Source organism: Jaculus jaculus, chromosome 6 (assembly GCF_020740685.1).
Source record: "Jaculus jaculus isolate mJacJac1 chromosome 6, mJacJac1.mat.Y.cur, whole genome shotgun sequence".
Taxonomy (NCBI): Eukaryota; Metazoa; Chordata; class Mammalia; order Rodentia; family Dipodidae; genus Jaculus; species Jaculus jaculus.
Window position 1 is genome coordinate 115,585,366 of NC_059107.1, and position 21,793 is coordinate 115,607,158.

The 21,793-nt window shown below is 40.7% G+C and overlaps 1 protein-coding gene and 1 pseudogene across 1 annotated transcript in view; one reads left to right on the forward strand and one right to left on the reverse strand.

Moving 5' to 3' along the window:
* Positions 1–21,793, forward strand: part of Tph2 (tryptophan hydroxylase 2) — a 132,410-nt gene that overhangs the window by 52,194 nt on the left and 58,423 nt on the right. The window contains exon 8 of the mRNA XM_004650111.2: positions 1,447–1,582. Coding sequence (XP_004650168.1) covers positions 1,447–1,582 — 136 coding nt within the window. The remainder of the gene's footprint in view (positions 1–1,446; positions 1,583–21,793) is intronic.
* Positions 15,169–16,583, reverse strand: LOC123461590 (annotated as a pseudogene).

Genomic DNA, 21,793 nt, shown 5'->3' on the forward strand with positions numbered 1-21,793 from the left:
TTTAGGATGAAGAATTTTATGGTACTATTGCCATTTGGGTCCAGTTTTGTGTCCCTACCTGTACCCTTACCCTCCCCTCCTGGGTTTTTCTTTTCTTTTTCTTTTTTTTTTTTAAATTATTTATTTATTTATTTGAGAGTGACAGACAGAGAGAGAAAGAGACAGAGAGAGAGAGAGAGAGAGAGAGAGAGAGAGAGAGAGAGAGGGAGAGAGAGAGGGGAGAGTGGGCATGCCAGGGCTTCCAGCCACTGCAAATGAACTCCAGACGCATGCGCCCCCTTGTGCATCTGGCTAACGTGGGTCCTGGGGAGTCGAGCCTTGAACTGGGGTCCTTAGGCTTCACAGGCAAGTGCTCAACCACTAAGCCATCTCTCCAGCCCTTGTTTTTGTTTTTTGAGACAGGGTCTTACTTTGCCCAAAGTGACCGAGAACTCACTCTATAGTCCCGGGCTGGCCTCGAACTCATGGTGATCTACCTACTGCAGCTTCCTGAGTGCTTGGATGAAAGACATGTGTTGCCATGCCTGATAACATATTTTAGTTTTTATAAAGTTGAGAATATAGACGAATCACAGTTTAACTGAGTTAATGGTACAGGAAATTTAATAGATTTTAATGTGTAATGTATTATTATTTTGTTTCCTCCTACCATGAACCAATTAATCATCAAGTTTCAAATCACAAGTGATTCATATTCTATCACAAAAGCCATCATACAGAATGGAGTTAGGAGAGATGGACATAGAGGGCTCCAGTGTGATAGCAAGACACTAGTGAAGGAGTGCCTCAGCTGCATGCTGCTGAACATGCAAGCAGAGCAGGTCCCTGGGTGCATCCTTTAGAAAGACAATGGGGAATGCGTAGTAGGCATCACTTTAGAACATAATTTCCTGTGTATTTGGGATTTTTTAATCCCAATTTGGCTTCTGAATTTAGGTATCTTAAAATATTTTCAACTTCCTTTTTGTTTTAATAAATGTCTTGTTCCCTTGGAAGCCATCATTCATGAGAATCTTTTAGTCACCAGAAGCCTCAGATGTGGTAGCTGTTAACAGGATATGTCATTCAGTTGTCAGGAGTTTTAGAACCTGGATTACTTTGTTTCTGGAACAACATTACAAATAATGTGTGGGCCCTCAGGTCTTGAGGTTGATATTTAACTGGCTTTTTCTTTTTTTAAAATAATATATTTTATTTATTTGAGAGAGAAAGAGGCGGGGGGGGGGCAGAGAAAGAGAGAGAGAGAGAGGGAGAGGGAGAGGGAGAATGGGCATGCCGGGTCCTATAGCCATTGCAAATGAACTCCAGATGCATGCGCCCCCTTGTGCTTCTGGCTTATGTGGGTCCTGGAGAATTGAACTGGGATCCTTTGGCTTTGCAGGCAAATGCCTTAACCACTAAGCCATCTCTCCAGCCCCTAACTGGCTTTTTCTAATGTCTCTTTAGAAAGGTCTGGTTTCACAGTGAGGCCAGTGGCTGGCTACCTGAGCCCACGAGACTTCCTGGCAGGTCTGGCCTACAGAGTATTCCATTGTACTCAGTATGTCCGGCATGGTTCTGATCCACTCTACACCCCAGAACCGTAAGTACCCACATTCAAAGCCTCTACACTGTGAGTGGTCAATGCTCAGTTGAATGGGACTTGAATGTGAGCCTTCTTTTATCTTAAGCAATTTATCTTTCTAGCAAGCAAGAACCATAGTACTTTCTTAAGAAGGAAGGGCTGGTTGAAGGGTCCAAGTCTTCAGTTTGTACATGGGACCTCTGATATTCTCGCTTGGCTTTAACATTTTTACTTTATCCCAACTACTGAACCTTCTGCTTGGACCAACCTCAATTCCTGATGAGGAGAGGAAGGCACAGGGGGGTGGACACTGGCATAGAGCCAGGACACACACACACACACGTGCCTCTTATTGGGAGGTACTCCTCATGTCCAAAGTGTCACACACACCTACCATGGTATTTTATTAGCAATAACCTCTCCTCTTTTATAAAAAAGTTAGTTTATGAGATAGATAGATAGATAGAATGGGCATGCCAGGGCCTCTTGTCACTGCGAACAAACTCTAGATGCATGTACCACATTGTGCATCCAGCTTCATGTGTGTACTGGTGAATTGAACCATTAGACTTTGAAAACAAGTTCCATAACCTCTAAGCCATCTCTCCAGCCCTCCTTTCATTCATATATATATTGATGTAGGGTCTGGCTTTAGCCCAGGCTGACCTGAAATTCACTATGTTGTCACAGGGTGGCCTTGAACTCAGAGCAATCCTCCTGTCTCTGCCTCCTGAGTGCTGGGATTAAAGGCGTGTGCCACCATTACAAGCTACTTTCATATTTTTTAATCATACCCAGATTTATAATGTTGTGCTATTATCTCTCTAACATCTCTGTTTCTTGAACATTCCTCCAGTTTTGTCCATCACCTCCAGATAACTATGAAGCTGGTGGTTCTTCTTTGCATGTCAGCATCCCTCAAGAAAATTCTTTGGGGGCTGGAGGATGGCTTAGCGGTTAAGGCATTTGCCTGCAAATCCAAAGGACCCAGGTTCGATTCCCCAGGACCCACATTAGCCAAATGCACAAGGGGGCACACGTGTCTGGAGTTCGTTTGCAGTGCTGGAGGCCCTGGCATGTGTCCATTCTGTCTCTCTCTCTCTCTTTCTCTGTCAGATAAATTTAAAAAAGAAAGAAAATTCTCCTTTGGGTCTTATGTCCATTTTATCCTGGACAATGAGAGGGCTTAGAGTAGACAGAGGAGCTGCAAGGTGGTACTATGCTGTTCCATTATGGGTGAGTAGTGGCAGGTGAACTGTGAACCTCTATGTTCTAATCTATTGCTGCCATCATATATGGGGTTGGACAGTCTCCATGTTTCTAATGCTCTGCATTCATTCCATTTCTTTTTTATGCTTAAAAATATAATATATAGCCGGGCGTGGTGGCGCACGCCTTTAATCCCAGCACTCGGAGGCAGAGATAGGAGGATCGCCGTGAGTTCGAGGCCACCCTGAGACTACATAGTGAATTCCAGGTCAGCCTGAGCCAGAGTGAGACCCTGCCTTGAAAAACCAAAAAAAAAAAAAAAAAAAAAAAAAAAAAAAAAAAAATATAATATATATTATTTTCTTGAATTGTTTGGGAATGAGTCAGCAGATAGTATCCCTGCCTTCCTGGGTGGATGGGGGAGACTGGTTAGTGTGTGAACAGATAGATAGTAATATGGTATTATTTATACCATGCAGAACCAGTAGGTGCTGTGAAGGCAGGTGGGAAGAGATGGAAAATCACTGGGCTGCCTTTTCAGCATGGGTCCTCTGAACAGAATCCTGGAAAGTGATATATGAACACAGACCTGAATGCACATATTTCAGACTGAAAAATTTCAAAACAAGAGAGCAGCAAAGGCAAGACCCCGAGGCTGGGAGCTGTCAAGGTTTTCTGGCCCTTTGAGCTCCATTCAAAGGCATGACTCAACCTAATCTCGGGCTAATTTGTTGCCCACTGTCCTTTAAGCCATTCAAGTTATCACTTTGCTTATGGTTTTGTTTTACTTGAACAAGCTTGTGATTAATGGGCTGCCAGGGTCTTCACTGGGGAGCAGAGAACCCTTGAGGCCCAAGCAGTTAAGTAGCGGATAGCAGCGGAAGTGGGCAGGGATTAGAGCTGAGTCTCTGAAGCCCCTCCTCCCCCTCCTAGCTTGGCACGAGTCACTGGCCAGGTGGATCCCTACAGGATCGCCACATTGCTTTGCAGCTCTCTGCAGCTTCCCTGAAAGTGTTTTCAGGGTAAACAAAGGTTACTTATAGGACTCCAGACACCTGGAAAAGAAATGCTTCTTAGAGTGGAGTGCTCAAAGGAGCACTGTCAGAGTTAGAAAGGCAATCTCTAAATCTAGCCCAGAGGGTTTACAAATGGTCCTGTTTACAAATAGCAGGCATTTTGTTAGCTCCCTTTGAATAGCTGATCCTCCTGAGACCTGTGATAGCGTGCCAATAGGTATGCAGAAAGAGAGGGCAAAGAAATGAGATTTTAGCCACAGAGGTCTATAAAATTTGGGGATAATGTGTTACGTTTTTACCAAAGTACTTTCAGCCAATTCATTCTGGAATATTTATGTGCAGTGTTAGCAAGGAAGTACAGCAGATTTAAAAATGAATAAAATATAGTAGCTCATTTTTAAAAGCAGTTCACATTCTGCCAGTGGAAGTAGAAACATAAATAATTAGGAAGGAGCATGTTTAGGGCTATTGTTCGGGTATGTGCAAAGTTTTAGAGGGATAGAGAGGAAAGAATTGTTCTAAAAAGCTTTTCAGAGAAGGTATAATGTGAATGGATGTCTGGAAGGGTGGACAGAGAGTTCAGTTTTGGACAAGCTGGGTGGGGAGGGGTAAAGGAGAGAGAGGGAGAAGAGATAAAACAAAAGTGAAAAGGCTTTCCAAAGGCTTTTCCAAATTCAGGGAGGATCAAGAACCAAGTTGTGGAGGCACGTGGGAGGTATAAGTGAGCATAACTTGATAGACCCCAGTATCCAGGGTACAGTTTATATATCAAGGCTGAGATCTATCACCAGGGCAACACCACAGTCATTTGTCAAACTAAGACTTTTGGTGGCACCAGGGCACTATCCAAGGTCTTGAAGCACAATAGGGTTGGTGTAGAAAAAGATGACAGGGTTACAGAGGTGTGGGGAATTATTTCTAATAATGATTGAGAATATGGGAAGGGAAAAAAGGCTTGGATAGAAGAGGAGGATTTGAGTTTGGGATGTACTGTCTTGGAGGTGCCTGGGGTGGATTTCCAGATAGTGAAGACCCTGGTAGTGTTTTAAAAAAAATTTACACAATGCTGGGCATGGTGGTATATGCCTTTAATCCCAGCACTCGGGAGGCAGAGGTAGGAGGATCGCCATGAGTTCAAGGCCAGCCTGAGATTACATAGTGAATTCCAGGTCAGCCTGAGCTAGAGTGAAACCCTGCCTTGAAAAAACAAACAAACAAACAAACAAAAATTTTACACAGACAAGAGGAGACAGAGTCAGAGGATAGAAACTAGGAAGTCAACAATTTGGTGTTTCGTATTGTTTTGTTTTTAAATTTTTTTGTTCATTTTTATTTATTTATTTGAGAGTGACAGAGACAGAAAGAGGCAGGTACAGAGAGAGAGAGAGAGAGAGAGAGAGAGAGAGAGAGAGAGAGAGAGAGAAACAATGGGCATGCCAGGGCTTCCAGACACTGCAAACGAACTCCAAACGCGTGCGCCCCCTTGTGCATCTGGCTAACGTGGGTCCTGGAGAATCAAGCCTCGAACCAGGGTCCTTAGGCTTCACAGGCAAGCGCTTAACCGCTAAGCATCTCTCCAGCCCTCATATTGTTTTTATATGCTCATTTTACATTTATAATGTTCATTTGTTTAAAATTATCATTTTTTATTTAAAAAATTATTTACAAGGAGAGAGAGAGACTATATGGGTGTGCCAGGGCCTCTTGCCACTGTAAATGAACTCCAGATGCATGTGCCACTTTGGGCATATGACTTTATGAGAGGTATCGAACCCAGCTCATCTGTCTTTGCAAGCCAGTATATTTAACTGCTGAACCATCTCTTCAGACCTAAAACTATCATTTTACAGTTAGTTAATTTATGTATATCACTAAGAATTCAAAGGGCACCAGAACTACACTACAAACAGTGGGTTCCTTTCCATCCTGTCCTTTACTGTTGGTTTCTATTGCATTCTCTCAGAAATATGCTATACAGACTAAGTTCCCTGTAGAAATGCCTTTAATACTTGCTGATCACAAAATCCCATGCCCCCTCTTAGCCTGAATCTATGGGACACTCTACTGGAAGTGCTATTTCCTGCCTGAGCACTTTTGCAGGCATTGTCTTTGTAATGAAATCCCATTTTCTCAATTGAAAAGCAACAAGAGGGCAGATTCTCCAATTTGTGATGTTCAGCTTGGCTCCTGTGTTTGGCGCTTGTTCTCTGCTTCCAAATAACAGCCCCCGATTGCTGAACTGTGGTGGGAGAGGCAGCACTAATGAGACAAAGGTGAGCCCCGAAACCCCAGGCAGAGATGGGAATCAAAGTAGCAAAAAAGAACACTATATGAAACATTGATTTTTTTTTTTCTTGTCATTCTGCTAGAGTGCATTTTGTAATCCTAGCTTTCAACATACGTTGGGTTTTAAACACGTTCTTGACTTGTTTTCATAGTTTGCATGTTAAAGACACTGGGTTCTCTTAACTTGGGCAGGCAATGGATTGGGTTTAAAAAGGAATGGCCAGTTACATTGTTTCTGCAATGGAAAGTTTTCTATCTCTGGGGACAGTAGAGAAGAAAATCCTTGCAAATTGGTAATTCTTGGTTTTTCTGGTGGGAGAGTTGCTTTTGCATGTTTTTATGCTTGGATTCAAGGTCACAACCTGCTGGAAGCTAGGGAGGCTCTGCTCTTTCTTCCCAGGGCAGTGCCCACAGCTGAGATTCTGCCCCAGTGCTGCCTGGCTGCGCGCTTTGATCAGCCATGAGCCTAAGCAGTACCATGACTGACCACACGTCATGTTGACAGATGACTTCCTTTATGTAACATTAACTGGTTTAAATTCAAGGTTATTCCAATAAGACCATCATCACACACTGGGATGAGAAGAGGATGCACAGTGACAAGTTACAAGCACATATGTATAGTGACAGAAAAAGAACTTAAAAGTGCTCAAATTTTTCCTAATGTGCTTTTTGTCTCTTTGAATAAAGCTGCTATGGCCTCTGCCATGTTGTGCCCTCTGCCTGCCTCTTTTAGGATATAATTTCATGGTACTATTTATGTGTTGGGTCAGGCAGGCAGTCCTTTGTGATATGTGTGTGTTTGGGAGGGGTATGTCCTGCGCATTATTGGATATTCAGTGATATCCCTAGCCTCTACCTGTTAGCTGTCAAGAGTACACATATCCACTCTCATCCCAGTTGCAAACACCAAAGATACTCCCAGAGGAGAGGAAGTACAATGCCTGTCCGTTAAAAAAAAAACAAAACATTTCTATTTATTTTAAATGGGAGGGGAGGGAAATGAGCATATACCAGGGCATTTTGAGGCTGCAGACAAACTCAAGACACGTGTGTCACTTTGTGCATCTGGCTTTATGTGGGTAGCAGGGAATTAAACCTGGGCCACCAGGCTTTGCAAGCAAGTACCTTTAAGTGCTGAGCCATCTCTCCAGCCTCAGTCTTCTTTCTAGTCTTCTTTCCTTCTGTTGCTGAAGGAAAAGAGCAATTGTGCTCAAGGGATTTCATTTAAAAAGGTTTTAATGAAAACATTAAAATTATCAATATTATTTTATATTTCAAATGTAATTAACATATTGGTAACAAAAATGTATTTGATGCAGCATAGTATAAGCTTATTAAATCAAGTCCTAGGTTCAGGGCTGCATTGGGATTACCAATCATTCAGTGTACACTCAGGGCAGATCTTCCGCCCCAGTGGTGTCTCTCATCAGATCAAAGGCAGGTGTTGACCATTAGGAAAGAATTCATGAGACCACTGATGAATCCTGTAATGTTTATTGCCATAATACAGCTAAATGTATTTGCATTAAGGAAAATCTTTTTGGTCTCACTTGAACAGTTAAGGGACAATTAATGTTACTTTTAAATATAAATGTTTTAAAGTTTAAAAAGGCTTTTCAGACAGGTGATATTTTTTCCTCATAATTGCTGCTATTTATTCTTATAAGAAAAAGAAAAGTGAATTATCTGTGACCACATCTTTCATCCATTTCTAAGTAAAGTGAGTGAATCTTTTGCTTAGCCCTTGCTTGTTAGAACAGAATTCTCTTGAAACTGGCAGAAGATATCATTTATTTCCCTGTCTTGGGTCTCAGACATGAACCCTCATTTGTTAAGTAATAACATCAGCAGGTGAAGACACAGGCTTTCGTGTTTATAAGGAAGGTTGGTGGCTCCCATCTGATTGAACAGATTCCTCTCACTAGGTCTGTAATGAGAGCAAAAATATGATATAGCTTTTCCCACCCTTTTTCCTTGTTCCCATCTGAGGAACTCTACACTTGTGCGGAGTGAGCCCTGGCCATCATGGGTGTTTTTAGTATAGGGCCTTCCTGAATTCAAGTCTAGGCAGATCTCTCACTGCACAGCTGGGTGGATGAACTGTTGCTTTCTGGAATGACCTTCACCCTATCATGGGCTGCTTAGCTTCAACTCTCAGTACATGCAAGCTTAGCACCACACCTTCCTAGCCACCTGGCTTTATCCTCCATGCTATTGTTACCCTTGCTACTCAGGAGTGCAGTGTCTCTGAGAAAAGAGTATGTTTTCAGAAAGTGCACCTCATCTGGTCTCCCCTTTCCTGCCTTTAATATATATATATTATATATATATATATATATATATATATATATATATATATATATTTATTTATTTATTTATTTATTTTGAGAGAGAGAGAGAGAGAGAGAGAGAGAGAGAGAGAGAGAATGGGCATGCCAGGGCCTGGTGATGCTGCAGATGAACTCCAGACACATGTTCCATTTTGTGCATCTGGCTCTACATGGGTACTAGGGAATCGATCCGAGATTGTCAGTCTTTGCAAGTCTTTAACCACTGAACCATCTCTCCAGCTCCCCTTTCCTGATTTTGAACAGAGGTTTCACATGCCCAGCTTTGTAGTCATCTCTCTCAAGAGAAGTTCAGTTTGGAATAGAGCCAGAGCCAGTGAAACTGGTAGGGTTGTGAAAATATTGTCATCTCTTCCACCCCCCAACTTCAGTGATTTCAACATTCACTACCACAATGGCAATAGTGACGATATTTTCTTGTTAACATCAAAGATGAACATTTTGTCTATATACAGTTCAAGTTTGTTAGTGCCAGGTGCTCTTCTTTTTTTTTTTTTGAGTTGGGGTCTTGCTCTAGTCTAGGCTGACCTGGAATTCACTATGTAGTATGAAGACTCAGACTGGCCTCAACTCATAGAAATCATTATTTTATTCTGTGTCCCCTGTTCTCTTTTCCCTGGGGACCTCCTCTGTCTGGTTATGACTCACTGTGGGGTCACTGAAGGCCTCAGTCAGTTCCCATGTGATAGTAGGGGGACTGTACCTCAGTGGTTGGTATTCCCAACCACTCTGTGGCTTTTCCATTCTTTCTTCTCCCTGTAATGCAATGTTCCCTGAGCCATGGCAGGCCTGTTAGCAGTCTGATTTAGTGTTGAGTTCTTTGCACCCTCTGGATTTCTGTTTTTATAGGCTGTGCTTGATCACTGTGCCTGCTACCATTACCCTGGAGCTGGTTGTCAGGCTAGCAGTAAGAGCAGTGTTTATGGTGTTGCTTCCAGTACAAGTTCTACTGGGCCCTGGCAGATGTGGATGAGGTGGCAAGTCTCATGGTGGGAAATTAGTGATCTTGTCTTATCAATGGATCTCCACTCTCCTCTGTTTTCTCTGACAAAATAAAGCAGACTCTCCAAACAAGAATGAGAGCAGCTTGGGTTAAAAGGTATGTAAAGTTGTTGGAGAGATTTTGGTGTGCAAGCCCACTCTCCTTCTCCAGATTGCACTGGGGAGTCTCTCTGAAGTCTGAGTTTCCTGACTATGGGAATATGACATTTTCCCCCCAGTACCAAGGATGAGTTCTCTTCCACTGAGCAAGCCTTATGTCCAATCAGAGAACAGATGGTTACCCACAGAGGCTGCGTGCCACTGGTGCACAAGTGTGTACTTGTTGTCTGTCTGGTTGATTTTATAGTTTGCAGAGTCCCCTGCTTATTCATGCCATTGGTGACCGTTTTCTTCCAGCAGCTCCCATAGAGCTCTCCAGCACAATGAGGGCTAGCCAGGAGGGGGCTAGTTTTCCTTTTGGTTCCATCATGGTATTCCCATGTCCTGTGACCATTGTCTGTGGTGTCTTCAGCAGTCAGGTCTTACCTTTTAGCTCTGGCAGGTAATCAAGGGTTTGGCAATGGCCTACATTGTTTTGGGGACTTCATGATTCTCCTTGGCCAACAGCCCATAGTAGGGGGTCAATCTAACTCTGGGCCTGGGAATTTCCAGCCAGAGTCTGTGGTTTTAAGAAGGTTAACCTTTTCCCACCTTCTGTCTGGACTGTCCCCTTCCCCATTTATTGGTGGTTATATCTCATAGAATGCTAGCTAGAATTAGGATTTCTGTGGGACTGATTCATGTTGTCTTAACTTTAGTGTAATTCTTTCTCCACCCTCCCTGCTTCCTGTCCCTCCAAGCACCCCCCCCCCACCTCCAATAGTCTTCCCTCCCCTAACTAGTCAGGAAACTCCTTCTCTCCTTTCTTTGTAGTTCTTCTCTCTACTGTTATCATTATAGTTATCATTATACCATGTTTCTGGTGCTGACTACTGTTTACACTCATCTGTAACTGATACCAGTTAGGAACTGCAGATGAGAGAGTACACATGGTGTTTGTTTTTCTGTGCTCATGTGACCTCACTTAGAATGATTTTTTTCCAACTCCATCCATTTACTGGTAAGTTTTATTGTTTCATTTTTCCTTACTGCTGAGTAGAATTCCATTGTGTATATGTACCACATCTTTGTTATCCATTCATTAGTTGATGGGCATCTGGGCTGGATGCCCATCAACTGATGAATAGAGCAGCAACAAACATGGCTGAGCAAATATCTCTGTGGTAGAGTCTTTAATGCTCATGCCCAGAAGTGGTATTACTGGATGAAATGATAACTCTATTTTCAACTTTTTCAGGAGTTTCCATAGTGGTTTTACAAGTTTGCATTCCCATCAGCAGTGGGTAAGGGTTCATTTTTCCCCACAGCCTTGCCAACATTTGTTGTCTTTCGATTTTTGAGGAATGCCATCCTGACTGTAGTGAGATGGACTCTCAGAGTTGTTTTGATTGGTGTTTCTCTGATGATTAAAGATGTTGAACATCTACTTAAATGTGTCATGGGCATTTGCATTTCTTCTTTTGAGAATTCTCTGTTCAAATCTCTACCCCATTTTTTGAGTGGGTTTGATTTTTTTATTGCATAATTTTTTGAGTTCTCTGTAAACTTTAAATATTAGACCTTTGTTAGAGGTGTAGCTGGTGAAGATTTTCTCACATTCTGTGCATTGTATGTTGATAACTCCATTGATAGTTTGCTTGTCTGTACAGTGGCATTTTAGTTAAAAGAGATCCCAGTGGCTTGGTGTTGACCCAATTTCCTGTGCTACTGGGGTCTTATTCAGGAAGTTTTCCCCATACCTATATCGTGGAGTGCACTCCCTTTTGTTCACTCTCTTTTTAAAAATTATTTATTTATTTCCGAGGTGGAGTCTCACTGTAGCCCAGGCTGACCTGGAATTCATTATATAGTCTCAGGGTGGCCTTAAACTCATGACAATCCTCCTACCTCTGCCTTCCAAATACTGGGATTAAGGGCATGTACCACCACACCTGGCTGATTTTAATTACATTTTCAAATTCATTAGAAGTAATAGGTTTGTTTTAGGAAGTATATCTGTTCTTGATTTAATTTTGGAACTTATCCATTTCTACCAGGTTTTCCAATTTTGTAGAATACAGGTTTTTGAAATATGTTCTAATGATTCTTCCAATTTCATTGGTGTCAGTTGTGATGTTTCCATTTTCATCATCCCTAATCATCAGAGAAATGCAAATTAAAACAACTATGAGATTCCACCTTACCCCAATAAGGATGGCCAACATCATTTCTAATTTTGATGATTTGAGTCTTCTCTGTTTTTCTTTTGATCACATTGGCCTGTGTTTTATAAATTTTGTTTATTTTTTTTTAAAGAATCAGCTCTTTATTTCATCAGTCTAAAAAGTTTTCTAAAATTGTTTTATTTCCAGTTTGTTGATTTCTGCTTTGATTTTTATAATTTCTTTCCATGTAGTACTTTTTGGTTTAGACTCTTCTTGCCTTTCCAGTGCCTTCAAATGCATATTTAAGTTGTTTATTTGAAATCTCTCTGTTTTTATAATGTAGGTATTTATTGCTATGAACTTCCCTCTTAGAGCTGCCTTCATTGTACCTCATAAGTTTTGGTATGTTGTGTTTTAATTGTAATTCAGTTTGATAAATTTATAGATTTCCTTTTTGATTTCTGCAACAAACCATTCACTGCTTAACAGTGAATTGTTCCTGTCCCTAGGACTTGGTGTGTTTCTGTTGCTTTTGTTGTTGTAGATTTATGGTTTTAATGCATTGTTGTCAGATATAATGCAAGGAATTATCTCAATTTTTCTGAGTTTGTGGAGCTATGTTTTACATCTTAATATATGGTCTGTTTTGGAGAAGGTTCCATGAACTGCTGAGAAGAATGTGTATTCAGTAGAATCAGAGTTCAATTCTATATATGTCTGTTAAATCCATTTGCTCTGTGGAATTGTTTAGCTCCATTGTTTCTCTTTTTATTTTCCCCTTAGAGGGTCTGTCTATTGATGATAGTGGGGAGTTAAAGTCTCCTACTCTTATTGTATTGGGATTCATATCTATTTTATTAGGTAGTAAAGTTATTTATAAAACTATGTACCCTTGTGTTTGGTGTATATACGTTTATTATTATAATATTTTCTTGTTGAATGGTTCCTTTAATAGATACAAAATGGCCTTCTTTATCTCTTTTGATTACTTTTGGTTTAAAGTCATTTTTTTCCAAAACAAGTACAGCTACTCCTGCTTGTTTCATGATTCTATTTTCTTGTAAGATATTTTTCCATCATTTAAACCTAAGGAGGTGTTTACCTTTAACTGTAAGGTGGGTTTCTTGTAGACAGTGAATGGATTGATCCAGCTTCTTAATCCAGCCTGTTAATCTGAGTCTTTTTATTGGGGAATTGAGGCCATTTATGTTCAGAGTTACAATTGTGAGGTATGAGTTAATTCTTGTCATGTTGATGGTTTTGTAGTGTTTGGTGCTGTCTTGGTCTATGCATGCTTTTATGACAAATTTAGTTCTGATTATTTCTCTTTCTCCCTTCTTGTGCATGTTGATTCATCTTCTGTGTGTGGAGTATTCCATGCAGTATTCTCTCTAGGGCTAGTGTGGTGTTCATTTAATCATATATGAGGGATAGTTTTGCTGAGTATAGTAGTTTTTAGGTTTTTTTTTTGTTTAGTTTTTTTAGTTTTTAGTTTTTTAAATACTTCATTCCAAGCTTTTCTGGCTTTACGAGTTTCCATTGAAAAATCTGGGGTAATTCTGATGGATTTACCTCTGTATGTTATGAGCTGTTTTTCTCTAACAGTTTTTGATACTCTCTGTTTTCTGTGTATAGTGTTTTGTTTATTATGTATCATGGTTTATATCTTCTCTGGTCCTATTTGGTGTCCTGGGCACCTCCTGTATTTGGACCAGTTTCTCTTTGGTCAGGTTGGGAAATTTTTCTTCAGTAATTTTGTTGAAGATATTCTCTATGCCCTTGGCTATATTTCTTCCCCTTCCTGTATGCCTATGATCTGAATATTTGCTTTTTTTAAAGGTATCTCAAAATTTCCCCATGTTCTGTTCATACACCCTTTTGAAGTTGGCAGTGTTTTTGGAGTCCTGATCTAATTCTTCTCTCTTGTCCTCAAGTTCTGAAATCCTGTCCTTCATGTTGTCTATTCTGTTGGTGAGGCTTTCTTGGGAACCTTTTAAGAGGGTTATTGTATTTCCGTTTTCTGTTATGTTTTTCTTCAGCATTTCCATCTCCGTTTGAGTTCCATTTTCATTCCTTTTTTTTTTTTTTGCTTAAAATTAATCATAAGACATTTATTTTCAGTTCTGGTGAGATTAGATTTTAAAAAATTAATGTTTGGTTAAGAATTTATTTTATGTAAATGAGTTCTTCATGCTACAATACAACCCTTCAAGGTTTATCAAGTACATGTCAGTATTCACCCTCAAAACATTTAAATTTAAATAATGACCTATAGCCACAGCTTCTAAACTCCAGTAAGGCAGCATCAATATCTGAAAGAGAACACTATTAACTGTAGTATAAATTCCCCTGTCAATGAAAATTTAAAGCAAATTAAAGAAGATTACCAAATTACTAAACCTCAGTAGGATTCATTACTTAATATGCCTACTTCTTAACTTTCTAAACTTGTTTCTTTTAAAAACTTGTTTTTAATAGAATCAATATCTCAACAGTACATCAAAGCAACTTTTCCCCCTGTTTGGTAAAAGCTTACCCCTAACAATTCTCATGTCATCTGGAATTGAGAATTATTGTTCTACCAGAATAGCAAAGCAAAAAATATAAGTAAAAACTTAAAAGCACAGTATAAGAAAAGTTCAGGGGCATGGAGAATGAGATATAAAAATCAAAAGGGCTCACTCAATTTTTTGAACATCTTTCACCTTTTGCAAGGTCCAAAGCCCAAAGATTAACATGTATTACAGTCTACAGATGTCATTACCATATCAACTAACAATACCCAAGGCTGGGGTGAAGACAGTAGAGTGCTTGTAGCAGCCAAGAGGCCCAGGGCTCCATCCCCAGTTCCACTAAAACAAAATCCACTAGAGAATAAATCCTGCAAAGAGCCTGACGAGTTCACTAAAATTATCTGGTATACTAGTGGGGAAGACTAACTTCAGGCCCATGGGAATGAGCACTCATATTCTAGGAGTCAGCCTCCTGTGAGCCTGTTTGTATTGTTTTTGCTCAAAATTTTAAAGGCATAATAATACAAAATATGAGAGTCAAACAAAAAGGAGCTAGTCTTCAAGGAAAATTTGTATCTATCAGTTTTTACTAGAAAAGTCCTTTATTGTGGAGCTACTGAAAGAGAATTCATAAAAAAGAAAAAAGTTATTTCAGATAAATTCTATGATAGGTGTGATGCAGTGAAGACTAGCATAGCAAGTTATTTTAAACAGCCTGACTGTATAAATTAGACATTTTGGAATTCTTTAACCTCTGTGAAAATGTAGGTTCAATCTAATTGTATACCAAGTTTTACACTTATCATAGACCCTATATTGTTCTGGAGGTTAGCTTTTCATCATGCAAAAATGAGAATAAACTTACAGCTACCTATCAAATGAAGGAGCTGTGAAATTATTCCTCTAATAATGCTTTGAAAATATACCTCTAAGTTGTTAAAAGAAGCTCTAACTCTTCCAAATGTATTGTGTAGCTGGGAGTTTTCAGTCATCATCTACGGTTGGCTTGATTGTCACTCCTCTTCTTATCTGACCCCAACCAAGTAAGCGCCAGTGTTTCTCAACTCTTCGGCTAAGGACAATTTTTTCTCCTACTTCTGTGCACACAGGATTAGTCAAAACAATTTTGCCCAAATCAGCCTTCACAGCACTAACTCTCCCTCCTGTTGACAAGGATCCAATGTTGATCATAAGCACTTCATTCTTAGACAGCTTTTGGACCTTTGCTGCTTTCTTGTCTCCTTCAGTGCACACACCTAGAAGGCGTCTCAGTAGGAAACAGGAAATTTCTAACTCAGTGAGTATCTCAGGTAAAACTCCAACAGCACCAAGCCCTTGTCCCACCATTCTGTCAGCCCAGCACAGAGGAGGGTCAATTATTGTTCCAACTCTAATAAGACCTCCTGGAGCAGCTGAAGATCATTATGCTCCGCAAAAAGTGATAAAATTTTGGAAAAGATTGGTTTACACATAAGTTTCCCTTCACTATCTTTGGAAACAATACCGGGTCTCACTTCTGTCTCCTGGACCACCTTTAATACTCATTTTAGAATACTAACAAAAGCCCCACCACCCTTAAGGTCATCAACTTCACAGACAGGTTTGTTGACATCAAATGACCTAATAACAATGAGTCGAGGTTCTGAAGTAAAGTCTCGTGGGGGTACTGGAATTTTCTTTACTATGTACTCACAGACAACTTCAATATTATATTTAAGTTGAGCAGAAATTGGAATAATTGGAGCTCCTTCTGCCACTGTTCCTTGTACAAATATAAGAATATGTTCATATTATTCTTTAGCCTGACTTTCTTTTACCAAACCAATTTTATTCTGTAGGATCAAAATATGCTTGAGTTTTATGATTTCTATTGCAGCTAGGTGTTCTGAAGTCTGAGGCTGAGGGCAAGATTCATTACCAGCTATTAATAGAAGAGCTGCATCCATCACTGCTGTACCGTTCAGCATCATAGTCATCAAAATATCATGGCCAGGACAGTCAACAAAGGAAACATGCCTGACTAATTTGAAGTTTTCTTTAGTTCCTGAAATATCTGTAGGAAACTCATCAGATGTACCACTTCCACAAGACCTATAACATTCTGGCCGAGGACAACTTGGGTCATCAAATTTATAAATCTTAGCATTAGCATATCCAAGCTTGATTGTAATGTTCCTTTCAAGTTCATTTTTGAATCTGACGGTGTGAACGCTGGAAATGGCTTTTACAACAGTAGATTTCCCATGCGCTACGTAACCAATTGTACCTATATTAATCGTAGCTTGTCTGCTGATAACTTCATGTGAAAGTGGCGTTAACTTTGTAATGTCCAAAGTAGCAAGATCCTGTCGTGAAAGGTGCAGCTGCCCAAGAGTCACTACAACCTCACCCCCCGCCATCTTGCCCCAGGAGCTCCATTTTTATTTCTTGATTTGACCTTCTTATTGTTCCCTGGAGCTCATTCCTGCATTTAGATGTGTCCTTGTTGAGCTTGCTCCATTGGCCCATGAGCTCATTTATTTGTTGATTCTCTTCAAATTCCTTTAGCCTTCTGTTGATCTCTTTTTTATTGTCTTTGAGTTCAGTAAGCTATCTATGGGGTACTTTTTGCTCATTCTCTTTGGTTTTCTTCAGCCATTTGTTGAGATGTTCTTGTTGAGTGTCTTCCATTTTCTTCATCCGTCCTTTGAGTTCTTTTGTTGTCTTTCTTCCAACTCATTGAGCCAAACTTTGATTTGTATTTTGAATTAGTTTTGTCAATTTTCTTTTTAAAAAATTTTTATTTATTTACCATCCCTTCAGCCCTCTTTTTTTTTTTTTTGACAGTTTTCTTCAGTCATTCTTAGAGTTTCTGTTTGGTTAGTCTTTGTCCCATTTCTTTCCATCCAACAAGTGATTTGTTCATGGTTAAATTAAGATTGTTTAAAATGCTTGTTGAGATTGTATTCTGGGCTTTTATATCTTGGATTTCCTCTAAGCTTTCATTGGTTGCTTCTACTGTGGGAGTAGGTAATCTTGGTGGGGATCCCTTTGCAAGGTATTGTTTGCTTTGCATTGGGGTCTGCCCATCTTGAGTTCAACTGTCTCAGTGAGGATGCCACAGCAGCAGCTCTTGTATAGCCTGTGTTGGGTGGCCTGGTCTAAGTTGATCATGGTGCGTGTGAGATTGAAGACTGTCTACTAGATTGGGTTGGGTGCATTTGAGCCTGAATAGGGTCTACTTTGATTGCAGCTCCTCTGGGTAATTCTGGGTAAGACCTAGGGAGACCTGACTTTCTTAGTGTCTGAGTGGGGTGATTCTCATCCAGTCTTACTTACTGCCTGGCTTTCTGGGGGTGAGATCTGCTCCCAGTTTCTTCTGGGTCTGAGGATGGTGCACAGTTGCCCTTTACTTCAGCCTTCTTCAGATAACTTTTTGGGGGATTGGAAGGTGAATGTGAGAAGTAGGATCCAAGTTGGTTGGCTGCTTCCTGCTGTTCTTCTGCTGGTCTTTCACTCCCAGACAGCTGTCCAGGGATGGCTCCACCCTGGGAATGTAACCCCCAAGCTCAGCCCCTTCTCACAATGGCATGTGGTACAGCCCTGCTCCCAGCCTCTCTTGTGCTGGCCTTGCCCTCCCAGGCAGCCCCCTCACAGAGCATTCTTAACTCATTTAACATAATAACTGTCTGTATTATTATTTCATATTTAGTATTATTATTTAAAAATATTTTTTTTATTTATTTGAGAGGGACAGAGAGAGAGAGGGAGAGAGAGAGAGAGAGAGAGAGAAAGCGAGAGAGAGCAAGAAAGCACCAGGGACTCCAGCCACTGCAAACAAACTCCAGACACGTGCGCTTCCTTGTGCATCTGGCTAACGTGGGTCCTTAGGCTTCACAGGCAAGCGCTTAACCACTAAGCCATCTCTCCAGCCCATTTAAAAATATTTTTAAAAATTAGTTATGAGTGAAGGAGGGAGAGGGAAAATGGGCATGCCAGGGCCTTTTGCTTCTGGATACAAACTCTAGATATATGCTTTACTTTGTGCACCTGGCTTTATGTGGGTACTGGGAATTAAGCCCAGGCTATCTGGCTTTTGTAAGAAAACACATTTCACCACAGAGCTTTCTCCCTTGCATGAAGTCTTATTATTTTTTCTAGGTTTATGGATATGGAAATGAAGCACAACAAGGTTTTGTAATTTGTCTAAGGTAACACAGTTGATAAGTAGGGGAGCCAGGATTTGAACTGAGGTGGTAGTGCTAGCATCTCTGGGCTTAACCACTAGTTTATGGTAAGTAGTAACAATGAACACAAAAAACTCAAAATTTACATGCATGTCAAAGTTGAATAGCTATTTTTTTCTTAAATTTTTAGCTTCTGTTTTTTATTTTCAAGGAAACAAAGAGAGAAGGGAAAATGGGTACACCAGGGCCTCTTGCTACTGCAAACAAACTCCAGATTCATGCTGGCTGGGTAATCAAACCCAGGTCGTCAGGCTTTACAAGCAAGTGCCTTAAACACTGAGCCATCTCTTCAACCCTTAAATTTTTAATTGTAAAGTTTGTATGAGATCCAAAAGTGTAATTTTCTTTTGTTTAGCAATTCTGCTTTGCTAGAACCCTGAACACTCTCCATGCCTATTGGATAGAATAGTCCTGCACTGTCCTTTTTGGTCCTTGTTCTACCTGCCAGGCTTGTTAGGATGGCCCTCTTCTGTGATCCTCATGGGACTATAGTTGGCCTCCCCCACTTATCAGGAGGAGGCAAGTCTCCCATGTCTCTGGGAAAAAGAAGGGGACAGCACCACAGGGCAGCAGAGCAATGTAGAGAGGAAGCCGCTGTGCAGTGTCCTCAGACAGAAGGAAGCAGGCCCACCATCAACTCTTGGTCATTTAACTTCCTTGTGTGCAGGATGATGAAATAATGCTTTTATCTAGAGAGAGAGAGAGAGGGAGGGAGGGAGGGAGAGAGGGAGAGGGAGAGAAGAAGAAGAAGAAGAAGAAGAAGAAGAAGGGGAGAAGGAGGAGGAGGGAGGGAGAGAGAAAGCGTAATATAAATACTAAATAGGTCCACTCTTTCCAGACACCTCTTAAATTCTTGTGGAGGTTGATGTGCCTCATGCAATTCCAGCACTTTCTGAGTTACAAGGCAATGTTTCTACACCTGGCCTCTCAAGTTTTCAATTACAGTGTTATGTCTTGTTTTGTGAAGTGTCCTGAAAGAAAAAAAATCACCTTTAAGACTTTTTACAGTACCTATTGTCTCAAGAGCTTTGAGCACTCTTAACAGTACATGTTCTACTTAAAAAGTTCTATACATTATTTAAAATCTGTGCATTGTGAAACCAACTATGTGCCTAAGTGCCCAGTGCAACTCGGTTTTGCTCATTGAAGCTATCCTGTGGTGACTTGGAATAAACCTTCAATCTCCCTCTCTACCTAGTCTCTTTCGCAACTTACTCAAAGCAAGATTCCTTCCATGTCCCTTGCCCCAGCAGGGAATAAAGACCCAGGTTTGTCTTCCCTGGTCCCTTTCTTCCCAGAATTCAAAATTAGCACTCACAGGTAACCACACTTGAATGAAGACTCATATTCTCTCAGCACACTGTAGTCAGGAGGAAGTTCATTATGTCCTTTCAGGTGTGGAAGATGGAGATGACCAGGGAGCAATTTTTTTCAGGAATATTTGCATTTTTAAATTGGAAGTTCAGAAGAAGAAATTTAAAATGATTGAATTCTAGAAAAAAAAAAAGAGAGAGGTAATCACCCTCCATGTCTCTTCATTGCTGTGTGGAGAATGACATCCGTGGATAGGACAGTCGCACACTGCCACCAGAGAGGCAGAGAAGGGGTCTGCCATTCTCATGCTCATTCTTTCTCTCTGGCATCATCCCACTCATCTTCTGAGAGGCCTTCAGGGCAGTCACCATTTTACAGATGGCAATTCCAAGGTTCAAAGAAGTCAGGTAATTTCCCTCAGGTCATACACCTAGAAAATAGCAAAAACCATGATCTGGTCCAAAGCCTTTATGTGATTCTGGAAACTGGTATTTGGATTTCACGTGGATTCATCCCTGTTTGCAGCAATGGAACTCCTTCAACACCTGCTGTATTCAGTGAAGTGACAAGCAGTTGCCAGGCATTCCTCAAGGTCTAGGGATCCCTAAGTACTAGCAGCCCAGACAAGAATGTGGCATGGCTTCTGCTCTGGATAAGCCTACACCTTCCTAATGATAAAGTACCTGCTGAAAGGGCAAAGCTCCTTTAGAGCAGTAAACTTAGATATAGAATCGAGTTAACTTATTTTGAACAGAGATACTTAAGGAAACTCATGTTTTCAATTCTTTTTATATCGTTTATGAATGCCAGGAGATAGAGACTTCTCTACACTCTTCATTTTCTAGGTGAGAAATCACAATGTGTGCTCTCCAGTATGGCAAGATGTGGCTACTTCTATTTATTAATAGGTATCAAATTAAGACTTAAGCCATCAGTAGGTACATTTCAAGTATTCTGTAGGCACAGATGCCCACTGGCTATTACGTTGGACAGTGCAGATAAAGGACATTTTCATCACTGCATAATGTCCTATTTCTCAGGGCTACCTGTCATTTGCCTGCATAGGAATGCTAACTCTCACTACAAAGTACACTGTGTGTGTGTGTGTGTGTGTAGTGTATGCATGTGTGAATGCATATTTGTATCACTCTTGCACGTACATGTGGAAGTCAGAGGAGAATATGAGGTGTCCTACCTATTGCTCATCTGCATGTTTCCTTAAGATGGAGTTTCTCTCTGAATGTGGAGCTATTTTTGGTCAGACTGGCTGACTAGTGAGCCCCAGTGGTAACTTGCTCTCTGTTCCACACAGGACTGGAGTATAGATATGTGTGGCTATGTTTAGCTGTTTGGGGGCTGGGAAATTGAATTCAGGGTCATTCAAGCCCCTCAGGCCCTCATGCTCATGTGGGAAATGATCTTACCACTGAGTCATCTCCCCAACCCTACTACTTCCTCCCCTTCCCTCCCCTCCCCTTTTCTTTCTTCCCTCCTTTCTTTTTATATTTTTCAGTGCTCTGGATCAGCCTTATTCATGCTAAGTAAGTGTTCTACCACCAAGCTCAATCTCCAGCCCCAAGAGCACATTATTTAGACATTATATTTTATTGCTGCCTTAATTTTTGTGAAATTGGGGAGGGGATGTTAAATGTCTCTTCTGTCTTTGGGAAAAAAAAATATTCCAGAAATGGTGAGGAACTAGTGACATAGCAACTGAATTTCCATTATAGTCCTTGCACAATTTAGAAACTACTTCTTTGGTTTGCTCAAGAAAGGTGGTTCTTCTTGGTTCACTACACCTTGTGAAGTTACAATAATGTAACTTTTACTCATGATTCTCCTAGCATTCTGCTTTACTTACTTTTGTTTTGTTTTGTTTTTTTGAGGTAGGGCCTTACTCTAGCTCAAGCTGACCTAGAATTCACTATGTAGTCTCAGGTGGCCTCGAACACATGGTGATCCTCCTACCCCTGCCTCCTGAGTGTGTGATTAAAGGCGTGTGCCACCATGCCTGGCTGCTTTACTTACTTTTAAGTTTTGGTTCTTACATGAGACACAACAAATGTTTC